The following is a 25,563-nucleotide window of genomic DNA, read 5'->3' as shown; positions in this document are numbered from 1 at the left end:
TCAATGCAGGAGCTGCCCCCTGGTGGTCAGTGTGCTCTCACAGGGAGAGCTCTGCTCAGCCACAAGCCAGGCTGACGGTTGCCAGTACAGCGGTGGTGGTGGGAGCCTCTCCCGCTTCCTTAGCAGCGCTAAGGATGTCCGACTGCAGCTAGGCGTGCTCCCCGCTGGCAAGTGGGCATCCCCTGAGGGCTCCTGGGCTGCCAGAGGGATGTCTGACTGCCAGCTTAGGCCCAATCCCCTGGGGAGCGGGCCTAAGCCAGCAGGTGGACATTCCCCGAGGGGTCCCAGACTGCGAGAGGGCACAGGCCTGGCTGAGGGATCCTCCCGAGTGCACAATTTTTTGTGCACCGGGCCTCTGGTCTCTCTATATAAAAGCCCAGTGACCATTTCGGCGGAATGACCAGAACGACCAGTTGCTATGATGCGCACTGGCCACTAGGGGGCAGACTCTCAATGCAGGAGCTGCCCTCTGATGGTCAGTGCACTCCCACAGTGGGAATGCCGCTCAGCCAGATGCCGGGCTCACAGCTGGTGAGTGCAACAGCGTTGGTGGGAGCCACTCCTGCCTTCACGACAGTGCTAAGGAGCAGTGAGCCAAGTGGTAAGAAGCCAGCTAAGGTACTTTCCTCACCTTCTATTAGTTTGGTTTCTATCTTTTATGTAAGAGGCTTTACTCAGGTATTTAGTGATCCTTTGTTCACTGCTATATCTTGTGAAGGTATTTTTGTGCATCGATAGTTAAAATTGATGTTTCTGGGAAGATATGAGCAATGGAAACTTGTACACTGTCTACCTTGCTGATATGCCTCTTATGGCTAAATTTTAAAATTATACATATCACATTTCAATTTCCAGTTACGTTATTTTTTGGACTGCTTCTCTAATTTTCATATCTTGCCTCTATTTTCTATTGCTTCTTTTTTTTCTTTCTGAAAGGTTTTCTTAACTTCATCTTCTGAACTCTCCCCCCCCCCCCCCATTTCTGCTATCATAATTTTGATTTTCCAGAGTTCTTTTTTGGCTACCTAAATGTTCTTTTTATAAAAAGTATCATTCTGTTAATGTTCTGTGAATGTAATTTCTCTTATCTCCCTGAGGATATCAAAACAGTTGTCTTGCTTGGCAGGTGTGGCCAAGCGGTTAAGCGTCGACCCAAGAACAAAGAGGGTGCCAGTTTGATTCCTGGTGGGCCTATGCCCCAGCTGTGGGCTCGATCCCTAGTAGGGGATGTGCAGGGGGTAGCCTATTGATGTTTCTCTCTCATTGATGTTCTCTCTCTATCCCTCTACCTTCCTCTCTAAAAAGCAATAAAAACATACTAAAAAACAGTAACAGTTGCCATCATTATTGTTGTTGCTGAGGATTTCTTCTCCCTGAATTCTGCTTCAGCTAAGGTACTTTCCTCACCTTCTATTAGTTTGGTTTCTATCTTTTATGTAAGAGGCTTTACTCAGGTATTTAGTGATCCTTTGTTCACTGCTAATATTTAAGAGTAAATGCTAAAAAGCTGAATGAAAGTTCTAACCTATGGGTTTGTGGACTCTGAGCTTTACTGAACAGTGATCTGGCTGGATTGTTTCCTTGGGGATGACCTAATGTCATATCTTCTGTTTTTTATTCTTGGGCTGGTCAGATGTTGCAGAAAAACATCTTTTAGTCTTCTGCCAGATTTAGGATTCTGTAAGTTGAATGAAGAATGAAGACTGGGCATCTCAGCAATCACTACGCACATATTCATCTCATGTGTTTTCAATGTGGAACCATACCTTTAATTGTACCTAGTGCTCCCCAGTCCAGAGGCCCTCTTATTTTACACTCTCCAGGGAATAACGTACACAGTCTTCTGCCTCAGTAGAGGAGATGTTCTAGAGATCAACTGTTTCTTTAAACAACTTTCTATAAACTCTCTGATTATTGGCTCTATCTTTACCTTGCCCCCACTTCCAATGTTTTTGATACCCCCAAGTCCTGACTGTTTGGAGGTTTTTGCTGGGTATATCTAGTTACTTCTTGGTCTTTATTTCTGGTGGCTTAGGATTCAGAGTCTGCTAAGTGTATTTACTTTCAAGTTTGAAAATCTTTTTGTTGTTGTTGTTAATCTTCACCTGAGGATACTTTTCCATTGATTTTTAAGGAGAGTGGAAGAGAGAGGGAAAGACAGAGAGAAACACATCTACTGGTTGCCTCCTGCACGCACCCCGACCAGGGCCCAGGCCAGGGACAAGCCTGCAACCAAGGTACGCACCTTGAATGGAATCGAATCCAGGACCCTTTCGTCCATACTGACACTCTAGCCATTGAGCCAAACTGCCTAGGGTGCAAATGTTTATCATTGTTATCTCTTCTCCTTTGTTATTATGGGTATATACCTTGAAGAAAATTCTCTTTACTGTCATTAAAGTGAAATTTCAAAAGAGGCCAAAAGTACTACATGTGGTTAAGTTGCTATCTGCACCAGAAGTTTATTCACACTCTATTATGGCTACGTTATCATTTAGGACTGTCACTTAGGATAGCAAGTATAGCCATGTCATCAATTAATCACAGAATATGAAGTCAATAGCATTAATTGGTAACAAGGAACAATATCCTATCTAATAATAGACAAACATGGTAATTGACCATACCTTCGCTACGCCTCCCATTGGCTAATCAGTGAGATATGCAAATTAACCGCCAACAAAGATGGTGGTTAATTTGCATACGCAGGCACAAAGTGGCAGAGCGAAGACTGAAGGCGGCTCCGGCCAGAGTAGCGAAGGCTTAAAGGCAGCTCCAGCTGGAGCGAAGGCCTGGGTCCCGGGTGCCGGAGGAAAACCGGTGCTGGCAGCCAGGGGAAGGGAAGGCCTATTGCACGAATCTTTTCGTGCAACAGGCCTCTAGTTTTTCTATAAAGAACTACTGATTATGGCAAAGTAAAACTTCCCAAGAGAAGATTCTTGAAGACCCTTGATTAAATTCCCAGTTGTAAGCCTTAAGTTATATTAAAAGCCTTCATACATTTAATGGTTTTTTAAACTTGTTTTGTTAATCCTTACCAGAGGATATTTTTCCATTGATAGAGAGTGGAAGGGAGGGGGAGAGACAGAGAGAGAGAGAAACGTCAATGTGAGAAAGACACATATTATTTCTTTCATGAAACTCGTTTTTTCCACCATGTCTTTCATAAGCCACAAACCTGATTTCTTAAAGTGTTGCCTACTACATTTTGTAAAATAAAACTTTGATTTTGATGTAGAGCTATTTTCTTCATTATGCTACAAGTGAAGTTTAATGGTCTTCTGCTCATATTCTGCTTTAGAAAAGCAATGTGAAGTAAAGCACTGAGAACAAATACACTGGGTGGCTAGTAAGTACCAGCAGGCACCAAGGAAACAAAGATCAACAAGTCAAAATCAGAAGTAACTTTCTTCTAGGATTGGCCACGTTTTGAGTCTCTTAAGCAATAAGGAATTTCAGAACACCAAAAGAACTCTCTTTTAGAGATTCCACAGCCTATTTGAGAAGATAGGCATGTAAACATGCTGTCTCGTATGATGAGCTATACATTATAGTGATAAAGAGCCCAGGATTTGAAGTCATACAGACCTGGATTTGAATCCAAGCTAGGTCACTTACTAGGTGTGCAATCTCTCAGAATTCTGTTTCTTCAACTATAAAATGGAACAACTGATACCTAAACTCAGTGACATGAAGATTAAATAAGCTACTGCAAATGAAATATTTGTTACTGGACAAAAAGTAAAACCTCAACAATATGTTAGCTGTTAGGCAGGAGAAAGGCAACATGAAAAGGAGAAAAGGGGCACAAAGAAAGCTTTGGTTCAAAATAACCTCTTTTGACAAAATTTTCTAAGTAGAGATCCAGTGATGGATCTCAAGGTCTGAAAAGTTAATCTGCTTTTGGTAATGACGAACTGAGTATTTTGCTTAATCCTCTCTATTAAGAGAATATAGAGGAAAAATTCATTAATAGGAAAGGGAAAAATTACAGCATCCCGATCTAGAAGGAAATTCAGAGAGAAAGAGCCTAGGATTTGAGATAATCTTTCCCTGGGGGCATCTGCTGATTCTGGAAGAGGGGTCTGAGAAGATGAGAAGTTGAACTTGGACTTGCTAGTTTTTTGGGTCTATCTTCATGAGAGATGCTAATCTGTAGTTTTATTTTCTTGTGTTTGTCTAGTTTTGGTATCAAGGTGATACTGGCTTTATCCACAATTTGCTCTTCTTTCCCTCTCCAATTCACTACTGAACCCATAAAGATCATAAAACAACAGAAATTCACAGTACCTATTCCCACATTCCACATAAGTGCTTGCTAGTCCTACTCATCCCTCAGGATAGCTCACATGCCACTTCACCTTTGTTTCTGGGGATAACAGCACTTTTCTTGATATGCTGTGAGACTCTGGATTCAGTCTGAGAGGAGAGACCAAGTCTAATCCAACTTGGCACCCTGAGGCTGAGTTGGCATTGACTAGGTATACATCATGACTTTTTCAAACTTTGTTCCTGTGTTTAACATCTTGACAAAGGAAACTTAGAAGTCATACCTGGTGGGGTTCCTTTTATCTTCCTCCGATATCAAGAACCAAACAAAATCTGCATAGCTCATTCTTCCCTCTTTCTGTACTGTTTTTCCCCTGGGAAAGGAAAACAAAACATAAGGTTTTAGTTTCCTGAGTAATTAAATAAATTTAGTAGGATGATAAAGAAATAAAGTAATATCTTCCTTTGGAAATTAAGTTAAACTTAAAAAAATAATCACCAGGATCAATACTGCTACCTGCATTTAGATAAAGGCCTAATGCTCATATATTGAAAAATTAATACTGTCTTATATGAAGCCATGACTGTATATATTGCAGAAAGTCTTGTTACAGTTTTACTTGTAGTTCATTAAAAAAAAAATCCTCATTGGAGGATATGTTTTTATTGATTTGAGAGAGAGAGAAGAAAGGAGAGAAACACTGATGTGAGAAAGAAACATCAATCAGTTGCCTTCCTTACAAGCCCTGACCAGGAATCGAACCTGTCACCTTCTGGTGTACGGGACAACACCCTGGCTGAGCCACAGTGGCCAGGGCACTTGTAGTTCATTTTTTATTTTCAGAAAATTTTTTTACCTTGTTACTGCCCCAGAGAATATCCTTTCAATAATTCTGTTTGACGAAGCTAAATATAAATAAGAAAGTACAAAGTTAGTTACAAACATGCTCCATAAAGGTAGTACTTTTGGGAAATTTATTTTTAGTAGTTACAAGCTAAAACATAATCATCTTCCACAACAGAATAGGAGTAGTTAAAATTTTACTTATGCATCATTTATACTTAAAAAAAATAAGAATATGAGGTGGCTTAATCAACAAATCAATAAATCATTTAAAAAAAAGAACAAGAAAATGGATGTGCCTGACAGCTAAGATATATTTATATAGTTGAACACCAAGTTAGTTTTGGACATCCTGACAACTAAGACAAAAATGTATTGGTTGTTTTATCGAATAAGACAACTTTTCCTCTAAAACAAGACAAATCTTATTCTAGCATTCATTTCAAGGAGGCACTGATCATCGGCTCCTAATATAAGGGATGTTGAATAAAAAAAGGAGATTGTTTTTAAGTAGAATTTTACAAAATATACCAAAAGATACTATAAACATATATTTCTTAAATTCTCATTCTATAAAAGTCCAGGGTATAACGTGGTTTAATGTATAATTTTTAGAAATTCCATCAGTTTTATTCAAAGAGAGGGACAAGTATATCTTGAGACAGTATGTTGCTTTTGATGATAGATCCTGGAGTCTAGAGTAGCATACCTCATTGTGGGTTCAAAAAACCCCCAAAACATTAGTTTTTAAAAAAAGAAGATGACAATGGATATCAGACCTAGGGATATGGTAAGGACATATCTCTTTTTTTAACAAGTGCCCCAGACAATGGCATGCACACTAAAATTTCAGAACCAAGGATAAGGTCATTAGAGAGCTAGCAGCTAGCAGCATCTAGCATAAACTTAGGTACAATCAGCATAAAGGTAAATTAGTTTGGCTAAAGAATGTTGAGACTATGGGTGTCAGTACAGTCATGTCTGGCCACGTACTGAAGCTTATATAAGGACCTTCTAGACTTGAGCATTGGTTTATGGGGTTAATAATTTGAACTAGATAGAACAAAAGAGGGCTGTATAGGAAAGGCAAGAATATTTAATTCCAAAGCTAAAGTATTTTTTGAAAGTCTATTTTTTTTTTTTAGATTTGGAAGACTTAGCCCTCTAAAACTGAAGATCAAGTTGTCCCATTAAGAACAGGTCAGTGGGTGGGCAATTATGTAGTTTCAGTGGCCCATTCATTATGCAGGTCCAGATGCCTGTTTTTCTAGACTTCATCCCTTTAACATGACTATATGAATTGCTATGTGTAGATATACAATATTTTGGGATGTAATGAGTATTATGTCAGTCAGAGAGGGTGCTTTAGAGCCCCTAGGCTTTTTCATGACCTCTAGCGGCTGGCTCATATTCTACAGATGACCTGACACTGAGAAGGTAATTAGAAGGTGCATCGCTAATAAAGCTGACCGGATGAATAGGTCCATCTTTTTGGTGACAGGAAGGCTATGAGTACTTGAAGAAGTAGTACTAAAATGCTTATCAAATAAGTACATTTGAATATTTTCCTCTTCATGCCTGATTGGCACCTGAGAATCTGTGAGGTAGAACTGTTTCTTAAATATGAAAGTTATATGAAACTTAATATCATATAGAATGAATCTTTTCTTAAGATGTATACAGACATGCCAAATAACAGAAGCAAAATTCAATGCATTTATTTAAGAGTTGTACTCTGCTGCATCTAAAAGGCTTTTAAGGTTGATTTAAGAAAAATCAACAGTGCCTGAGAAGACATTTAAGAACTGAACAGGGACAATCTTATGAGAGAAGAATGAACCACTGTATCTTGGTTAAAGATATTAAGTCACTCGGTTCTAAGTTTTCTACTGGTAAAAATGAAGCAAAAAGGAGTATGTGATATATAATTTTTTGTTTTCTGACAAAAGAAAGCACAAAAAATTCATCTGCAAAAAATATATATTTTCTGAACTAAATTCCTAAAAGTAAGCTTTTATAAGAGTCCTTCAAAACATTGGCACATTAGAAACATTATTTTCATCCATGGGTGTGTATAAATACTATAAAATGAGAAATTTATAAAGGAATATACATACTCTCTTTCAAATAAACTTCAATTCATAATCAGAAAGTAAACATCACAGGCTCTCCAATTCATCAAAACTAAGACTCTAATTGCTTACTTACCTCCAAACTCCTTCTCCAACACCTGGCTTCTAAATAAAAAAAATTAGTATTTTCACTTATTCCCACTTAAAAATTCTTGGCCCTTTAGGTTACCGAATTTAAAAAATAGAAATTCTCCATAATGAGGGGGGACAATTTATGTAACTGTTGCCTTCTTCAAAACAGTCAAATCTCAACATCTATAGAAACTCACCCTGGTCATTGTATCGAGACAGATCGGCCTGGCTGATGTAGAGGTCATGATCACTATCTAGTTCCCAGAATTTACAATAAATAACATAAAAATGTTCATAGGAAAAGTAGTCTGTGATTTGGTTTATATCTTCCTCTTCTTCCAAAAGCGCTAGAGTCTGAAATGGTATGAATAAAGAAAATTTATTTTAAAATTATGAAAACCCAGCTTTGGGCATTATATAGAATCTAGTAAATTTTTCTTTTAAATTGAATTTAAAAACTTGGTTTTGGTATCAAATCAGGAACTTTAATAGGTAACCTCACCCTCCCTTTAATCACCTGATCAATCTATAAGCATTAATGAGCTCTGTAATATGCTCAGCAAAGCGTTAGATGCTATGGAGGATTTAAAAGCAAGGGGACTGCAGCCTATCCGAGGCCCCCACAGAACAATTAAACAACAGGTTTAGTTACATGGCCACATATTGACATGCTTTTAACTTTTCAGTTATGCAGTGACATCTATTCTATTATGAAGAGTGGGCATCCACATATAGGGTTTTTCTTTTCTTTTTTTTAATCTTTACCTGAGGATATTTTTTCCACTGATATTTAGATAGAGTGGAAGAGAGAGAGGAAGGGAGGGAGGGAGAGAGGGGGAGGGGAGAGGGAGAGGGAGGGGGAGAGGGAAGGGGAGAGGGAAGGGAAGGGAAGGGAAGGGAAGGGAAGGGAAGGGAAGGGAAGGGAAGGGAAGGGAAGAGAGACATTGATTGGTTGCCTTAACTCGCCCAGACCGTGGCTGGGATTGAACCAGCAACCCAGGTATGTGCCCTAGACAGGGAATCAAACCTGGACCCTTCAGTGCTTGGGCCAATGCTCTAACCACTAAGTAATATTGGCCAGGGTGAAACCTGTATGGTTTTATTAATCAACGTCACCCTAATAAATTCAATAAAAAACGAAACACTAAAAAAATCCAAACACCCAAAAACTCTAAAAACCAGCCATACAAAACCATATAATACATATATGTATGTCTCTATATATGAATAAAACCACAGATAAATGGGTTCCCTCTAGGGAAAAGGGGGTGAAATGGCAGAGTGATGAGATAAACAGTGACTTCAGATTATTATTCTAGATATGTTCATGTTATTAGAATATTTTATGAGCATATATTCATGTATAAGAGGAAGGCTAAGGGAAGAGGTAGGGAAGAAAATAGAGGAGAATAAGTCATACTCTAGGAAGCACAACACTTGAGTTCTAGTTCTAATTCAGTCACTTACTTGCTGTTTGATCTTATCTAAGTCATTCAATCATATTTGGGCCTCACATTTTATCACAAGTTTAAAAAAAAGGACTATAATGATTCAGAAACTACAAACTCTAATATGCTTCAGGAATGTGAGATGTAAGGCCTCTTTTAGGGAATTGCCATCTAAACCCAATCCATATTACCTACTGAGAGCCCAGGCATACACAAGGTATGCAATAGATATTAATAATACTGTGATGATTACTGTTCATTTTAGAATATAAAAAGTTTGTGTATCTATTATGGGCTTCTAATTTTGCCAAGTCTACATTACTTTGTCTCAGATAAAGACAGAAAAAAATATAGATTAAATAAGGGTGTCTTAGCCTAAACTACATTTAGTATAATTCATTTAAGATAAAATATTTCATTTTTCTTTTTTTTTTAAAATATATTTTATTGATTTTTTACAGAGAGGAAGGGAGAGAGATAGAGAGTTAGAAACATCGATGAGAGAGAAACATCGATCAGCTGCCTCCTGCACATCTCCTACTGGGGATGTGCCCGCAACCCAGGTACATGCCCTTGACCGGAATCGAACCCGGGACCTTTCAGTCCGCAGGCCGACGCTCTATCCACTGAGCCAAACCGGTTTCGGCTTCATTTATTTTCAAGTGTGAACAATTTTACCTTCTTTAGGATAACAGAGGCTTGAATAATCCGGCATGAAGATTATCTCGGTAAAAGGCTCCCACTAGTGGTCAGTACTTTCTCATAAAATAAATAAAATAATTGAATAAAATGTACTCTTTGTTAGAAGGAATTTTTAGTACTTTTCTCCAGCAGGAGCTGGATAAAGAGTCATTGTTGAAACGATTAAGTTGAAATTCTTCTATTTCTTTTGCAAGGCCCTTCCCAACCCCGCTCCATCTCACCCCTCAAGCCTCATCACTGGTCACTCTCTGTGGAGCCTTTGGCCACTTAAGACTGTCCTGTAGTTCCTGAACATGACACTTTCATGCTTCTGGGCCTTGCTTATGCTGCTTCCTTTATCTGCCCTTTTCTTCTAATTTCTATCTTGGTAAACTCCTGATATCTCAAAGGTCAAGATCACATGCCAGTCCTTCGGTGGTCTTCTTTGCATATTTATTACACTTTTCTGTGGAATTTTTCAAGTCAGGTGTGGCAGTGCACTTTCTTTTTTTTTTTTTTAATAATATATTTTTATTGATTCAGAGAGGAAGGGAGAGGGAGAGAGAGATAGAAACAACAATGATGATAGAGAATCACTGATTGGCTGCCTCCTGCATGCCCCCTACTGGGGATCAAGCCCACAACCAGGCATATGCCCTTGACCGGAATCGAACCCAGGACCCTTACAGTCCGCAGGCTGACGCTTACCCACTGAGCCAAACCAGCTAGGGCAGTGCACTTTTTCTCTTTTGCTCTGCAGCGCATGTGTTGATGTAAAAATCCCTTGTTATTCATCTTTGTTCCTCCCAACATATCCCAGGTGTCTGATAAACGCTTAATGACTGAAAGTAGTGACAGAGCTTCACATACAATAAGCACTCAAATATTTGTTAAATGAAGTAAAATTATTAAATTGTTCCTTATATATGAATTTCAGAGAGGCATACTTGCAAAAAGTTGCTTTTTCTTATCTCTGTCGAAGTAATTTTCCCACTCCAAGATCTGTTCACTGTGTAGAATATTCTCTGAATAACCTGGTCCCAAAGGAAAACAAAACCAGATAAAAACATTAAAGATATCAATTACTTCACCAAAGGCCACTGCATCTTATCAACATACTTTAAATCTGATAAATTTTGGCTTTTTGATTATGTCAAGTATCATTTCTAGTAAAAATTAACTCTTTAAAAAATCTACAGTTATATAGTTTGCATCTGCCCCTATCAGTCCAAGAATAAAAAAATGTCTTTCCACAAGTCTGCCTTTGCCCAGCTGCCTACCTGTCACTTTCTTAGTTTACCTTTCATCTTATACTGTGATGCCTGATTCAAGTAGTACTGGATGTTTTGGGAAGGTAAATGAGGTGGGAAATATATACTGGGTTCGCTTAATAATTAATGGGTCAGAAGAATGGCTGCCAGTGTGACAGGATTTGAGAGAGCATTATTTTGGTTATTACAGCCTAATTCATTGGAGTCCTTAAGACAGTCTTGCAGGGTCTCTATAAATTCAAATACACTGTAATAATTTACATCCGAATCCTTATTTGGGCATTAACAATTTTGTTAGCTAGTGTTTTATTGAGTTGAACAGATATGAAACTATGGAGAAGATATTGGACAGGATGGGGCTGGGTAGCAAATGTGTATGAGATTGAGGATGTGTGTGCTGTGGTTTAGGGGATAGTTGGAAAAGAAAGACAACGCTGCAATGGAGGTAGGAGGCCACAGTGCATTCTTAACAATTTTACTTGGGGTTATTCCTACCCATTTAATTTTGATCTATTAGTTATTGTATTTTTTCCTCCAAAAGGAAGCAGAGATGAGGACAATTTAAGCAGATTTTTTGGGGGGTACTTTGGTTTTAATTTTAATTGTCTAAATAACATAGAAATCCTGTATCCTTAGTGGTTTTATCATGAAAGAGGTTAGATCCTTTTAGTTTATTTTAATTTTTAAAAAATATTTTATTGATTTTTTACAGAGAGGAAGGGAGAAGGATAGAGAGTTAGAAACATCGATGAGAGAGAAACATCAATCAGCTGCCTCCTGCACAACCCCCCACTGGGGATGTGCCCGCAACCAAGGAATATGCCCTTGACTGGAATCGAACCCAGGACCCTTCAGTCCGCAGGTCGACGCTCTATCCACGGAGCCAAACCGGCTAGGGCTTATTTTAATTTTTGTTAATCCTCACTTGAGGATATTTTTCCATTCATTTTTAGAGAGAGAGGAAGGGAGGGAGGGGGGGAGGGAGGGGGAGAGAGAGAGAGAGAGAGAGAGAGAGAGAGAGAGAGAAACATTGATGCAAGAGACACATCGATTGGTTGCCTCCTACATGCGCCCCAACCAGGGCCAGGAATTGAGCCTGCAACTGAGGTATGTGCCTTTGACCGAAATCAAACCCAGGACCCTTCAGTCCGAGGGCCAACGCTCTATCCATTGAGCCAAACTGGCTAGGGCAAGGTTAGATTCTTTTAAAATGCTATTTTAGTATAAGAACACAAAAGGAAAGACATTTGAACACCTATCCAAAAAGATCTACTGAGGGACTAAACTATACCATTCTGCTTCTGGATTCTTGAGCAGAGTAATTCTCAAACAGAACAGGAAGCAACTAGCCTCAGGATGAAGGTCCAGACTTCTGCTACCCAGCATTCCTCACCCCACCCCTGCTATCAGTGCCAACTCCTTCTGACCCTTCAGAATCTAGCTCAATTGCCAACTCCACAGGAAGCCCCAGAACAGGGGCTGGGGTAGAGCTCCATCTTCTGTGCTCCTACTGTCACCTGTCTCCTTCAGTCACCCTGTGCTTATATTCTAAACACTGGTGAACCTGACCATCATCACCTCTACACTCTATTGCATGCAAGTGCCTGACATGGTGCTCTGTTATGTCAGATGGTAAATTGCTTGATAATTTTTTTTAAATTGAGGTTAACTAATATACATTAGTCAGGTGTACAACATAATGATTCAACATTTCTATATATTGTGAAGTGATCACCACAATAAATCTCCTTAACATCTGCCGCCATACATGGTTACAGAATTTTCCCCTACTTTGTGATGAGAACTTTTAAGATTCACTCTCTTAGCAACTTTCAAATCTGCAATATGGTATCACTGACTGTAGTCACTATGGTGTACATCATATCCCAGATCTTATTTTATAACTGGAAGTTTATACTTTTTGACTCCCTTCACCCATTTCTCTCTGCTTCTGGCAATCACCAATCTGTTCTCTCTATCTATGAGATTGGTGTTTTTTGTTTTTGTTTTTGTTTTTTAAGATTCCACATATAAGTGAGATCATACAGTATTTTCCTTTCTTAGTCTGACTTATTTCACCAACCCTAATGCCCTCCAGGTTCATCAATGTTATCACAAATGGCAAGACTTCATTCTTTTTGTATGGCTGAATAATATTCCATTGTGTGGAATTTTCTTTATTCATCCATTGATGGATGTTTATATATCTTGGCTACTGTAAATAATGCTGCAATTAACATGGGGTACATATATCTTTTTGACTTAGTGTTTTCATTTTCTTTGAGTCATATGGAAATTCTATTTTTGATGTTTTATTTAAATTTTTAAAACTGATTAAAGGAGAGAGAGAGAGAGAGAGAGAGAGAGAGAGAGAGAGAGAGAGAAAGAGAAACACGGAGAGAGAAACATTGATGTGCCAGAGAAACATCATTTGGTTGCCTCTCGCATGCGGCCCAACCAGGGGCCCAACCAGGGATCAAACCCACAACCTGTGCATTGTGTATGTACCCTGACTGGGAATTGAACCCGCACGGTATGATGCTCCAACCGAGCCACACAGGCCAGGGCTATTTTTAATGTTTTGAGGGACCTCCATACTGTGTTCATAGTGGCTAGACCAATTTACATTCCAACCAACAGTCCACAAGGTTTCCCTTTTCTTCACTGATACTTACTATTTCTTGTCTTTTTGATAATAGCCAGGTATGAGGTGATACCTCATTTTGGTTTTGATTTGCATTTCCCTGATGATTAGTGATGTTGAGCATCTGTTTTTTCATGTACTTATTGGCCATCTGTATGTCTTCTTTAGAAAATTGCTTGCTAAATTAATGAGGTATCATCTCATAAAGTTTCAATGATTTCATACCATTCTTTGACCAACTTTCAGTGGCACACAGTGTAGACTTTTGTGTTACATTTGTGATAGAAATATATGGGTTGGATTCATAGCTAGTTGAATAACTCTGTTCAGAGTTTCGAATAAAATGTATGGCAACCCAAGAAAAGTCTCTAATTAGTATTTTATATAAAGCAGTATTGTTGTCTATGATTTACAGATTGAATATAAAAAGTGTCTGATTTATAGATTGAATATAAAATGTGCAGAAAGGGTTAATATAGTCTAAATTATTGTGAAAGATATTACTAATGTAGTAATGCTTACTCTTGAGGAAAAATTACAGTGTAGATGTGTCCATGATCTGAATGGCTGATTATCAGGTGGAAGAAGCTGACTCTTTTTGTTATCTCAGAGGGCAGAACTAGAACTACTGGATAGAAATGCCCTTACACTGAAATGTTTCAATATAAGGAGGAGTTTCCTAAAATTAACTCTCTGAAGCAATGGGCTGTATGAAGAAGTGAAGTTTCTTCTCACCACTATTATTTAGGCAGAAGTTGTCAGGATTCCTGCATTAAGTGGGAGATGGAACTGCCTGGCGTTTAATTTCCCAACTGGCCCCAATCACTCCAACTCTGACTGAGGTGTTTCAGGGCAGAGAATGTGTCTTACTTAACACTGTATTCTTAGCACTAGCTTGGCTGAAGTTCATATAAAAAAGCTGGAGGACTTTTAGCATAGGAAATATATATATATATAGATATATTTTCCTTTGTTGACATTATATTTTTGTGCTTATTTCTCAATTTTGAATATAAATTTATCTTAAAGTCTAAGTTTCCTATCTCTATAAATTTTGTACTTATATACTCCTCAGATATATTTTTTGTTTTTATTCTTTTTTTTATTTCTCCTCAGATATATTACTTATGGAATACTATTACACTTAAAATTATAAATCTTTAATGTGCATTTTTGCTTCTTATTTTACTCCTTTCTTGTTCTATTTTTTGTTTTTTTTGACAGAATTTTTAAAATTTGCATTTATACAGTTAAACATTTCCTATTTTAGCCTCTTCTAACCTACATATATAGTGCCATAAAAATGCACCTGGAAAAAAAATGTGTTCTATTTTCCATTGCCTAAATCTCCTTATTGAATGGCCCCACTTCATCAGCACATTTGTTTCCACATTACTGATTCAGCATTTTAGCTTACCGAGGTAGGGGCACCATCTAGTGGTGAGAACATGTAGCTGCTGGTTCTACATACATTTTTCCTTCTAACTTTGGTCTACTGCTTTTAAGGGAAGTAAAAAAGAAATTACTTATTAAAAAAGATAGAATAAAATTTTAAAGTTAATAATAATAATTTACTTCCAGTGAGAGGAATGAAACTTGACAATTTTTCACTAAGAGATCTCTAGTCAACTTGATAGATAATTTGAATTGCAAGTCAGTTTCCTTTCTTTTTCTTTATCTCTGCTGAGTTGGAGACCTCTAATTCATAATTGTAGATCACCAGAAATGGGAGTACATGTTTGGTGGGTCTGTCAGATAGTTTTTGAGGAGTAGGTAGAATGCAGACACAAGTTACTGAGAGACTGCTCAGTTGAAAGCAGATAAACATACTCATATGTTGGAAGTCTGGCTCTTCTACTTGGCAGGGTGTGATGAATGGATTCCTGATCCACTCTGGTCAATATGGCTCTGAAAAGTACTTCTCCATGGTATCCTGCAGAATTTTTGGACTTAAAAAAAATCTATCTAATAAATATCAGTTCTTTCTTTGTCAAGAGGAAAAATTCTCAAGGGGAAAGAGTTAAACTGTTAATGATGAGCAGTCTCCAGCACAGTTTAGTCATCTCAGGAAATACCAGTACCTTGCCCTCAACAATTAAAATCCTGGCATTTCAGTCAGAAGTGATGGATTCGGGTCAATCAAGACACTGAATACATCATTAAAACACCATCTGGATGAGCCACAGAAATATCTTTTTATTGTTAGCACCAATGTCCTAAAGAAGTATTTTCAATCTCATCACTTATTTTTAAAAAGCTCATGTGAGCACCTCTTTCCTCAAAAGTCAGCATATGCCAGTTGGGATAAGCGGTCTCTCATTTACTGGCAATTTCTCTGCACAGCATGCAAACTCAAGGGCTACAATTTGCTAGTATTTCCAATTTTCATTTTCATTTGCTATCAAGTGGCTTACTTCTCCATTGCCAACTCTTCTCTGGAAATAAAGGAGAATAATGGAGTGACACAGGTGCAATCTCTTATTTGGGTTAGTGACGTCCATATTTACTGTGTGCACAGTTGGTGCTGTCTTTCTAGCCTAAAAATAGCTACAAATAAACAAACAAAAAACTTTTTTTCTATAGCATAGGTTTTCAGTGATAAATAGAATATAAAAGTTGCCCAACTATTCTTCATTGTATATGTGTCACATATAAGCTAATACTGAGTCATACTCTTGTCATCAGTTTCTTCCAACCATAAAGTGAAATAACTGAATAACTCTATTATGCAAACAAAATATACAGGGTGGGACAAAAGTATGGTTTACAGTTGTGAGAACATGAAACACAGTTTATTCTTGTATTATTTTTCATACCAACAACTGTAAACCTACTTTTGCCCCACTCTGTATTAACTGTTCTACACTGTGTGTCACTGAGATTACATAACATTCAGTAAGGTCATATGATAAATTAATTTTGCTTTTCCTGAGATATTTATCATTAATTCTGAGGCTGATCTTTGTAAATACATTGGGAGTAGAGTGATCTCATCTGTTTTTGCCATGAGAAGGGTAGAGAATTATGCCTCACTAATTTGGCCACTTTTATGCCTTTAATGATAAAATAAATTAATTTTACACTAGAAAGCTTATTTTATATTTTTCTAGAAAAACTCAATGTACTCTGAAATAATGTAAAAGTTTCAATGACTGCATGCCATTATCTGACCAACTTTCATAACAGAAAAGGAACTGGAGAGAAATGATAACCAGACCAATAACATTTTGTTTTCAGATATTCACTATGATACTTTTTATTTGTACTTTTCTTTCAATGGATGGTAGTATGAGATTATCACAACAGCAGATATACTTATCTCAGTACACACAGATTCACATTCTACCTTCTCAACTGGATCTTGTTTACTGTTTATGTTATAAGTAGAGGCCTGGTACACGGATTCGTGCAGAGGTGGGGTCCCTCGGCTGGCCTGTGGGGATCGGGCTGAAGCTGGCTATCTGACATCCCCAGAGGGGTCCTGGATTGCGAGAGGGCAGTTCTCGGGTGATGCACCCCGGAATCAGGCTCCCTCCTCTCTGGTTCTGGGTGCATCACCTGAGAACCACAGCTGTCAAGTCATCACAGCTCTGTAGCTCCTGCATTGAGTGTCTGCCCCTTGGTGGTCAGTGAACATCATAGCTACTGGTCAGACAGTTGAACGATTGGCCGGTCGCTTAGGCTTTTATATATATATGCTGTTTTGAAATAATTGTCATTATTTCATCATAAGTACTTTATACTTTAATACTACATCTAAATAATGGATTCATTTCTGTGAATCTGGGATAAAGCAGCATAATACAAATAATAAAGTATAAATTTTAAAGATGTAAATAATAATATACAAATGCGATTGACCAATGTAGTTCTTTTTGATTAACAATCAACACAATAGAATTTCTCAGAAAATGTGAATTCTATGTGAATAAAGTTGTTTCATGGCTTTTCACTCTGAAATTATAAAACTTCTTTGGGGCCACTTGCTAGATGACCATCAGACTTAAATACCAAACTAAAAAGTGTAGAGAAATAAAAATGATCTCTACTTTGTGATTCTGTTCTTTACATCTTTTCAAAGAACAAATTTCAATAAAAGGTCCTCTATAGAGAACATTTTCTGTATTGGTAGAAGGTTGTACTAGATTATCTCAAATTCTTATCCAATTCTTAAGATCTTAAATTATGCTACTAATATACCCGAGTTTATGGAACTGTCAACAATTAGGACCCAATAATTCCTTTTGGGATTGTAGCCAGAATTAATGTGTAGAATGCTTAAGCATGAATAATTTCACTATTCACTCAATAAATATTTACTGTGCATCTATGATGTGCCAGGCACTATTCTAGCTATTGGAGATACAGCAGTGAAAATATAAAGAAGTCCCTGTTCTCATGAAGTTTACATTATAGAGAAGGAGATGGACAACAAACAAAAAATTTAAATATCAGACATGAATTCTATGTGAACAAAAAAGAGCTAAGAAGGAAATAAAGTAGAGCAAAGGAACAGGGAGTATAGGGGAAGGGAGCAGAGGAAGAAGAAGGGCAAAGAATGTAGAGGGTGACCAGGAAAGGCCTCACTAATAAAGAAATATCTGAGCACACATCTGGATGAAGTAAGGGAGCCATTCATGTGGAAATCTGTAGGAAGAGCATTCCAGGCAGAGGAAAGAATAAGAACAAAGCATCTGAGGCAGAAGTTAGTATTTTCCAGACACTGAGGAGGCCATTGTGGCTGAAGGTAGGGTGGTAGGAGATAAGATCAGAGGGCAGGGCATGTGTGGGTGGATTGTGGAGAGTCTTGGCAAGGACTTTAGTTTTTACTCAGAGTGAGATGGCAAACCAGTGGAGGGTTTGAGCAGAGGAGTGACATGATCTAATTTACATTTTCAAAGGATAATTCTGCTTTGTGAAGACTAGACTGTAGGGCAGGGGTCCTCAAACTACGGCCCGCGGGCCACATGCAAATACAAATATTGTATTTGTTCCCGTTTTGTTTTTTTACTTCAAAATAAGATATGTGCAGTGTGCATAGGAATTTGTTCATAGTTTTTTTTAAAACTATATTCCGGCCCTCGAACGGTCTGAGGGACAGTGAACTGGCCCCCTGTTTGAAAAGTTTGAGGACCCCTGCTGTAGGGCAATGAGGGTGTAGCAGAGAGACCAATTAGAAGTAATGCAAGTGAGAAAGAAGGGTGACTTGGCCCAGGTGATTGTGGTGGAGGTAATTTAGTATAGTGTGGTTAACAGGAAAAAATAACTTCTGAAACAGTCTTACATGACAGTGACACCTTCTGGCTTAAAGTCTCGCAAAGTTTTATTACAGATGAAAACAAATTGTGAAAGTCAAGAATGAAGTTCCTACAAGGATGGAAAAAACCCAGCAGTTTTCTGTAACTCAACAGAATGCAACAATCCATGGCAAACAAAAAGTACCTGAAGAATGAGAGGGTTTTCCTCAAAGGAGACTGGCATATACTGGGGAATCTGAGCCAGAGACACGGGCCATCTCACTTGAGTGCGGCCATGAATGTGAAGTGTGAGTGGGGCTCATCTTTGGAATTCCTTTGAAGATAACCTGGGAACTAGGACAGAGAATGCCTGACGTGGCTGCTATATGCATGGCAGGCCTGTGTGCTCTCCTTCATAATTCATGGCCTGCCTGTGACTTATCAAATGAGCACACATCTGGATGAAGTAAGGGAGTATGTCATGTGGAAACAGAATGAGGGAGCACCTCACAAAGAAGGAGATTGTAATTATGTTATTGTAATTCTTACATGATTTGTTTTCTAATTACACACAAGCTATTTTTAAAAAATATATTTTTATTGATTTCACAGAGGAAGAGAGGGAGAGAGAGATAGGAATATCAATAATGAGAATCACTGATTGGCTGCCTTCTGCATGCCCCACACTGGGGATCGAGCCCACAACCCTAAATGTGCCCTGACCAGTAATCGAATCATGACCTCCTGGTTCATAGGTCGATGCTCAACCACTGGGCCAAACTGGCCAGGCCACACAGGCTATTTCTTAATACCAAGTCCACTTCTAACTCTGAGGTACTACAGATACATCTTTTTCTTGAAAGACTTGAAAATTCTTTTCAGTATTATATGCAACTGGGTATCAATATTTATGACACAGCAAAAGGTATACTTCATAAGACCAGACAGAATGAAAATATTACTTTAATTTTGTATACAAAAGATCTCTTAAAGCACTGGATACATATAAGAAGGAAACAGATCACCTTCCTTCCTTAAGGTGATCTTAAAATAATCATTATAGCCCATGTTACCTTTTGCATAAAAACCTGAAAGCTTGGATAATAGGTAGTGATAAAAAGGAGACTCATAGAGTTATATTAAGACAAAAGAGGACTCAGCTTACCGTGGTGATGTAGCGTGAGTGGAATTCTGGAGCATCTTTCAGGAACGTGAGGCCAGGGTGTGTATCCACCACATCCTGAAAAAGAACAAAACCAAAACTAAATTAAACATATGAAACTCCACTAATATGCTTCTTCTTCCTTTCTGTAGAAATATGCTTCCTTTCTGTAAAAACAGTGAGCAAACTCACTATTTTAGAATATTGAACAATGCACTTAAAATTTAATTAATACTTTATTAAATTCAAATTTTATCACAAGTATACTTATGTGTGTTTTCAATATGCATAGTACATTTCAATAAAAAGTTAAAATTTTAATTTAGCTACATTTGGTGATTTATGAATCAAATATTTTAGAGGTCAGTATATACCAGTGATGGCGAACCTTTTGAGCTCGGCGTGTCAGCATTTTGAAAAACCCTCACTTAACTCTGGTGCCGTGTCACATATAGAAGTTTTTTGATATTTGCAACCATAGTAAAACAAAGATTTATATTTTTGATATTTATTTTATATATTTAAATGCCATTTAACAAAGAAAAATCAACCAAAAAAATGAGTTCGCGTGTCACCTCTGACACGTGTGTCATAGGTTCGCCATCACTGGATATAGTAGTTCTAACATCAAGAATGTCAGGGAAATTCATCCCACAGATCTTGGTAGAGATTGCTAAATGAAATTTACACAGAAAGGATGACAGACACAAGCCAACTGGACTGATTCTTTCTTAACCTATAGACAGAAATTTTTTTGGGGAAAAAAAAAAGCCACGTAACCAAGTAGCTTGAAATCTATGTTAAGTTGTGTGAGCCAGCTAGCTAATGTCCATCAAAATAACTGTGTGGAGAAACCTGTTTTCAATTTCGAACTTTATTTATTTTAAAATCTGATAATCACCCTGGTGAGCACTGGCCCGCTACCGAAGGGTTGCAGGTTCCATCCCCGGCCTCAGTTGGGGCACATACGGGGGGTGACCAATTGGTGTGTCTCATATCAATGTTTCTCTCTCTCCCTCTCCCCCTTCCCTTCCACTCTCTCTAAAAAAAAAAAATCAAAAAAAAGAATCTATGAACATGAACATAAGCACTGCAATACCACAACAGTCAATCTGATAACCGAGATGGCTACTAAGTGACTAATGGGCGGGTAACATATGCAATGTGGATATGCTGGACAAAGGGATGATTCATGTCCAGGACAGGCTGGCACAAGATTTCATTATGATACTCAGAACGGCCTGCTATTTAAAACTTATAAATTATTTATTTTTAGAATTTTCCATTTAGTATTTTCAGACTGTGGTTGACCATGGCTAACTGAAACGTTGGAAACCACAAATAAAGATGGGGGACTACTGTAACTCTCTAAGAAAATAGGAGATAAACTTCCTGAATTAAAAAAAAAATATACACACATATATATTTTTTATTTCAGAGAAAAAGGGAGAGGGAGATAGGGATAGAAACATCAATGATGAGAGAGAATCATTGATTGGCTGCCTCCTGTACGCCCCACACTGGGGATCGAGCCCACAACCCACACCTGTGCTCTGACAGGAATGGAACCGTGACCTCCTGGTTCATATGGCAATGCTCAACCACTGACCTACGCCGGCTGGGCAACTTCCAGAGTTTTAAAATGTCTTTATTCTAACCTTTTATTTGACAGATAGCTTGGCAGGACATAGAATCCATTTCCCCAGGTTTGCCAATGAGAATCTAATACCACACTAATTCTTGTTCCTTTCTTAAGGTAATTTTTTTTTAAATCTCTGGGAACTTTTAGTATTTTCTCTTCATCAGTGTTTTTCTAAAATTTCAAGAGGTCATATTTATGTATGCCTTTTCTTATTCATTGTGCTTGGCACTCAGTGGCTCCTTTCAACCAAAAGACTTGTGTACTGTATTTGATTCTGTAGGCAGTGACTAGAGAGAGCATGAGAGGCTGGTGTGAGAGGGTCATATTCTATTTTTAATCAGCCACTTGTTACACAGCGTGCTGTGTTTTCCCCAAGGAGGAAAACAGGAATTCCAAGAATTTGCACTGGGTACCTGCTCTGTGGACCTACCCTATCACCCCAATCTCTCCATCCTGTATTGATGATTCTGTATTATAATTTGATAAGTTCCTCCTCTATTTTTCTCCTTCTTTCTTCACAGACTCCAGTAAGTTAGATGTTGAAACTCTTAAATTGGTCCTCTATGTCTGTCTCTCTCTTTGCTTCTCTCCCTGTGTGTGTGTGTGCATGCATGCATGTGCATGCCAGAGATATCCTTAACTTCAGTTCCCAGGCCTTATGTTGAAATTTTAAATTTTGATATTTATATTTTAAAGTTCTAACAGCTTTTGTGTGTGTGTGTGTGGTAGCATTCTGTTTTCATAACATTCTATTCTTATTTTATATAATATCTCAAAATATAGAAATTATTTTTTAAAAGACTTTAATTTTTAGAACAGTTTTAGATTTACACAGATAATTGAGCAGATAGTACAGAGTTCCCATATACTCTGTACTCAGTTTCCTCTAGTACTAACATCTTATATTACCATTAGTTATAATTAATAAAACAGTCTTGATACATTATTATTACTGTTATTAAAGGCTACACTTTATTCACATTTCCTTAGTGTTTACCTAATGTCTTTTTTCTGTGCCAGGATCCCATCCAGGATCCCATATTACATTTAGTTGTCATGCCTCCTGAGACCCTTAAGGCTGTGACAATTTCTCAGACTTTCCTTGTTTTGATGACCTTGACAGTTTCGAGGAGTACTGGTCAGATACTGTCTAGCGGTCGCCAAACGGTGGTCTGAAAGGTTGGCGGCCGCTGGTCTACGAGGTTCCTCTATTGAAATTTGTCTTAACATGCTTTATTGTTTGTTTTGTCGGTTTGTTTATGTTTGTAAGTACATACCAGGCTATCCTTTATATTTGGGAACCAGGTAAGGAGTCAACTGTCAATTATTCTGTACACCAACCTTCAACGAATCCCCATGTCTAATACTTCTCATTAGATCTACTAACCCTGCGTTTATCGCCTCTCTGGGATCCTAACAAGCAGTGTAAAGCAGAGTAGCTCACTTCTCCACTGCAGCCCATGCACAGTACCCCATTCTGGGCTGTGGTTTCCTTAACCTGCATCTTCTTTCTAAGATATACTGAAATCTCTTGTACATTGATATTTTTCTCTCCTCTGTTCTTCTCTACCATCCCATTCACTTTCATAGGTTTATTCCTTTTAAGTTTCTATATTTTAACTACAGATTAGTTTAGGGAAAAAATGGAAGGAGAATGTATTTATTCATTCTGTCACCTTTCACCAGAAGACTCCACAATTCCACTTCTTAAATAATAATAAAAATTCTCCTTCCTAGATGGTGTTGTTTAATTGTTAGAGCATTGGCCCGTCCACCGAAGGGCTGTGGATTCACCGAAGGGCACATCCTGGGTTGCAGGTTTGATCCCTGGCCCCTGTGGGAGGCAGCTGATTCATGTGTCTCTCCCACATCGATGTTTCTCTCTTTCTCTCTCTCTCTCTCTCTCTCTCTCTCTCTCTCTCTCTCCCTCTTCCTCCCCCCCCCTCTTCTCTCTCTTTCCTCCTCTCCCTCCTTTCCACTCTCTCTAAAAATCAATGGAAAAAATATCCCCGGGTGAGGATTAACAACAGCAAAAAAATTTTCCGTAGACTTAAGGAAATATAAATGTCCACTAACTCATAGTTTTGTTGTTTGTTTGTAATTCTCTTGGTATAGGTTTAATTTATATACCTGTCAAAGCTTCTGATAAAACTCAGTCAAGCAGGGAAAAGAATTCACCAAAATGAACCTTTCATGAAGGGACTATATGCAGAGTCATGGGCAGGTTAAAGGAACAAACAAGGGTATAGTGAGGAACTGAGAATGAGCAACAGAATAATACTGTTACCATTCTAGGACCAAAGGGACAAGAGGAGGAATAGAGTTATGGGAGCCGATACTCAAATACTATGGAGAAGGGGCTATATAGAGAGAGATATAGTTACTGTGCTGAAACAGAAAGTGGGGGAAATGCCAACTTATCTCTCCTCTCCCCTCTCATCTCTTGGCAGGCTATACTTTGGCCAGACCAACCCAGAAGCTAGTCAGGAAAGGGGACCCAAAAGATTGAGTTTGTAGGAGTCAGAGCAGGGCCAAGAATGAATCAAGGGGTACTCAAACTACGGCCCGAGGGCCACATGCAAATACAAATATTGTATTTGTTCCTGTTTTGTTTTTTTACTTCAAAATAAGATATGTGCAGTGTGCATAGAAATTTGTTCATAGTTTTTTTTTTAAACTATAGTCCGGCCCTCCAATGGTCTGAGGGACAGTGAACTGGATAACTGTTTAAAAAGTTTGAGGACCCCTGGGTAAGAGTAAGAAGTGGATTGAAAACTGGTATTAAAACAGAACATTTTAGCCCAGCCGGCGTGGCTCAGTGGTTGAGCATTGACCTGTGAACCAGGAGGTCATGGTTCGATTCCCGGTCAGGGCACATGCCTGGGTTTCATGCTTGATCCCCAATGTGGGGCAGGCAGGAAGCAGCTAATCAATGATTCTCTCTCATAATTGATGTTTTTATCTCTCTCCCTTCTTCTCTGAAATCAATAAAAATATATTAAAAAATAAACCAGAACATTTTATTAGAAATATAGTTTTAAAATTGAATATTTGAATTTTACAAACTATAAATAGGAATATGCAATGTTGGATATCTATATAATAGAAGCGTAAGTGACTGTTACGACGGAACGACCAGAATGACTGGTCGCTATGATGCGCACTGACCACCAGGGGGCAGATGCACATCACAGGAGCTGCACCCTGGTGGTCAGTGCTTTCCCACAGGGGAAGCGCTGCTCAGCCAGAAGACGGGCTCACGGCTGGTGAGTGTAGCGGGGGTGGCGGGAGCCTCTCACGCCTCCGTGGCAGTAAGCTGAGCGGTAAGGAGCAGCGAGCAGGTGGGCGGTAAGGAGTGAGGGGTCCCAGACTGCGATAGGGCTGTCTGACTGCCGGCTTAGGCCCGATCCCCGCGGGGAACAGGCCTAAGCCAGCAGGCGGACATCCCCCGAGGAGGTCTGAGACTTCAAGAAGGTGCAGGCCAGGCTGAGGGACCCTCCCTCCCCGGCAAGTGCACGAATTTTGTGCACTGGGCCACTAGTTATGTATAATGGTCTTGGTTAAATATAAAAAACAATTAAGAATCCTCCTTCTCATGAGCACTTTTTCAAAGAAACAAAAACATGTAGTAGATGAGTTTAAGGATAACCAGACCCTCATGAAAATTAAAGCAAGCTCAAAGACCCTGAATATAAATCATAACCAAACTTCATATTCTGAACATGGGAAATTGTTATTATAATTAAAAATCTATTTCATATGGTGTTAGAAGTCAGGATAGTGGTAAACTTAGGGTGGCAGTGAGGGCACTGGTTTTGTTTCTTGATAATGGGTGCTAGCTATACAGATGTGCTCATGTTATGAAAACTCATTGATCAGTGCATTTGTGATCTATGTGTACATGTTTTTGTGTGTAAATACTACGTTTATATATTTTTCTGTCCTTCTTTAAGGTATCCCCACTAATAGTCAACAGGATTTATTGGCACCAAAAAAAACAACAACCAGAAATGAAAGGCAGACCTAGCTTCAAGGAATTTATAGTGAGGAACTAAGAATGAGCAACAGAATAATACTGTTCCTATAGATACAGTAACTATATCTCTCTTTCAGAAAAAGACTAGTACAATAGGTGTTGATAGGAACCACCTCTTATTAAAC

The 25,563-nt window shown here is 38.4% G+C and overlaps 1 protein-coding gene across 7 annotated transcripts in view; it reads right to left on the bottom strand.

The window, feature by feature from the left end:
- Positions 1 to 25,563, bottom strand: part of PPP2R3A (protein phosphatase 2 regulatory subunit B''alpha) — a 104,629-nt gene that overhangs the window by 36,294 nt on the left and 42,772 nt on the right. For 4 of the 7 annotated variants that reach the window (XR_002827978.1, XM_023749561.1, XM_023749560.1 and 1 more), the window contains 5 exons: positions 19,764 to 19,838; positions 10,394 to 10,480; positions 7,515 to 7,671; positions 5,127 to 5,175; positions 4,554 to 4,643 (listed from right to left, as the gene is read on the bottom strand). Coding sequence is in view for 5 of the 7 variants with exons in the window: in XM_023749561.1 (XP_023605329.1) it covers positions 4,554 to 4,643; positions 5,127 to 5,175; positions 7,515 to 7,671; positions 10,394 to 10,480; positions 19,764 to 19,838 (458 nt within the window). In the remaining 2 variants the exon portion in view is untranslated. Of the gene's footprint in view, positions 1 to 4,553; positions 4,644 to 5,126; positions 5,176 to 7,321; positions 7,351 to 7,514; positions 7,672 to 10,393; positions 10,481 to 19,763; positions 19,839 to 25,563 lie in introns of all 7 variants that reach the window. The other 3 variants (XR_002827980.1, XM_023749563.1, XM_023749562.1) reach the window with 3 other exon arrangements.

This window comes from Myotis lucifugus, unplaced genomic scaffold, assembly GCF_000147115.1.
Source record: "Myotis lucifugus unplaced genomic scaffold, Myoluc2.0 scaffold_8, whole genome shotgun sequence".
Lineage (NCBI taxonomy): Eukaryota > Metazoa > Chordata > Mammalia > Chiroptera > Vespertilionidae > Myotis > Myotis lucifugus.
The sequence above is the reverse complement of the archived record's forward strand: the minus strand, read 5'-3'. Positions and strand labels throughout refer to the sequence as shown.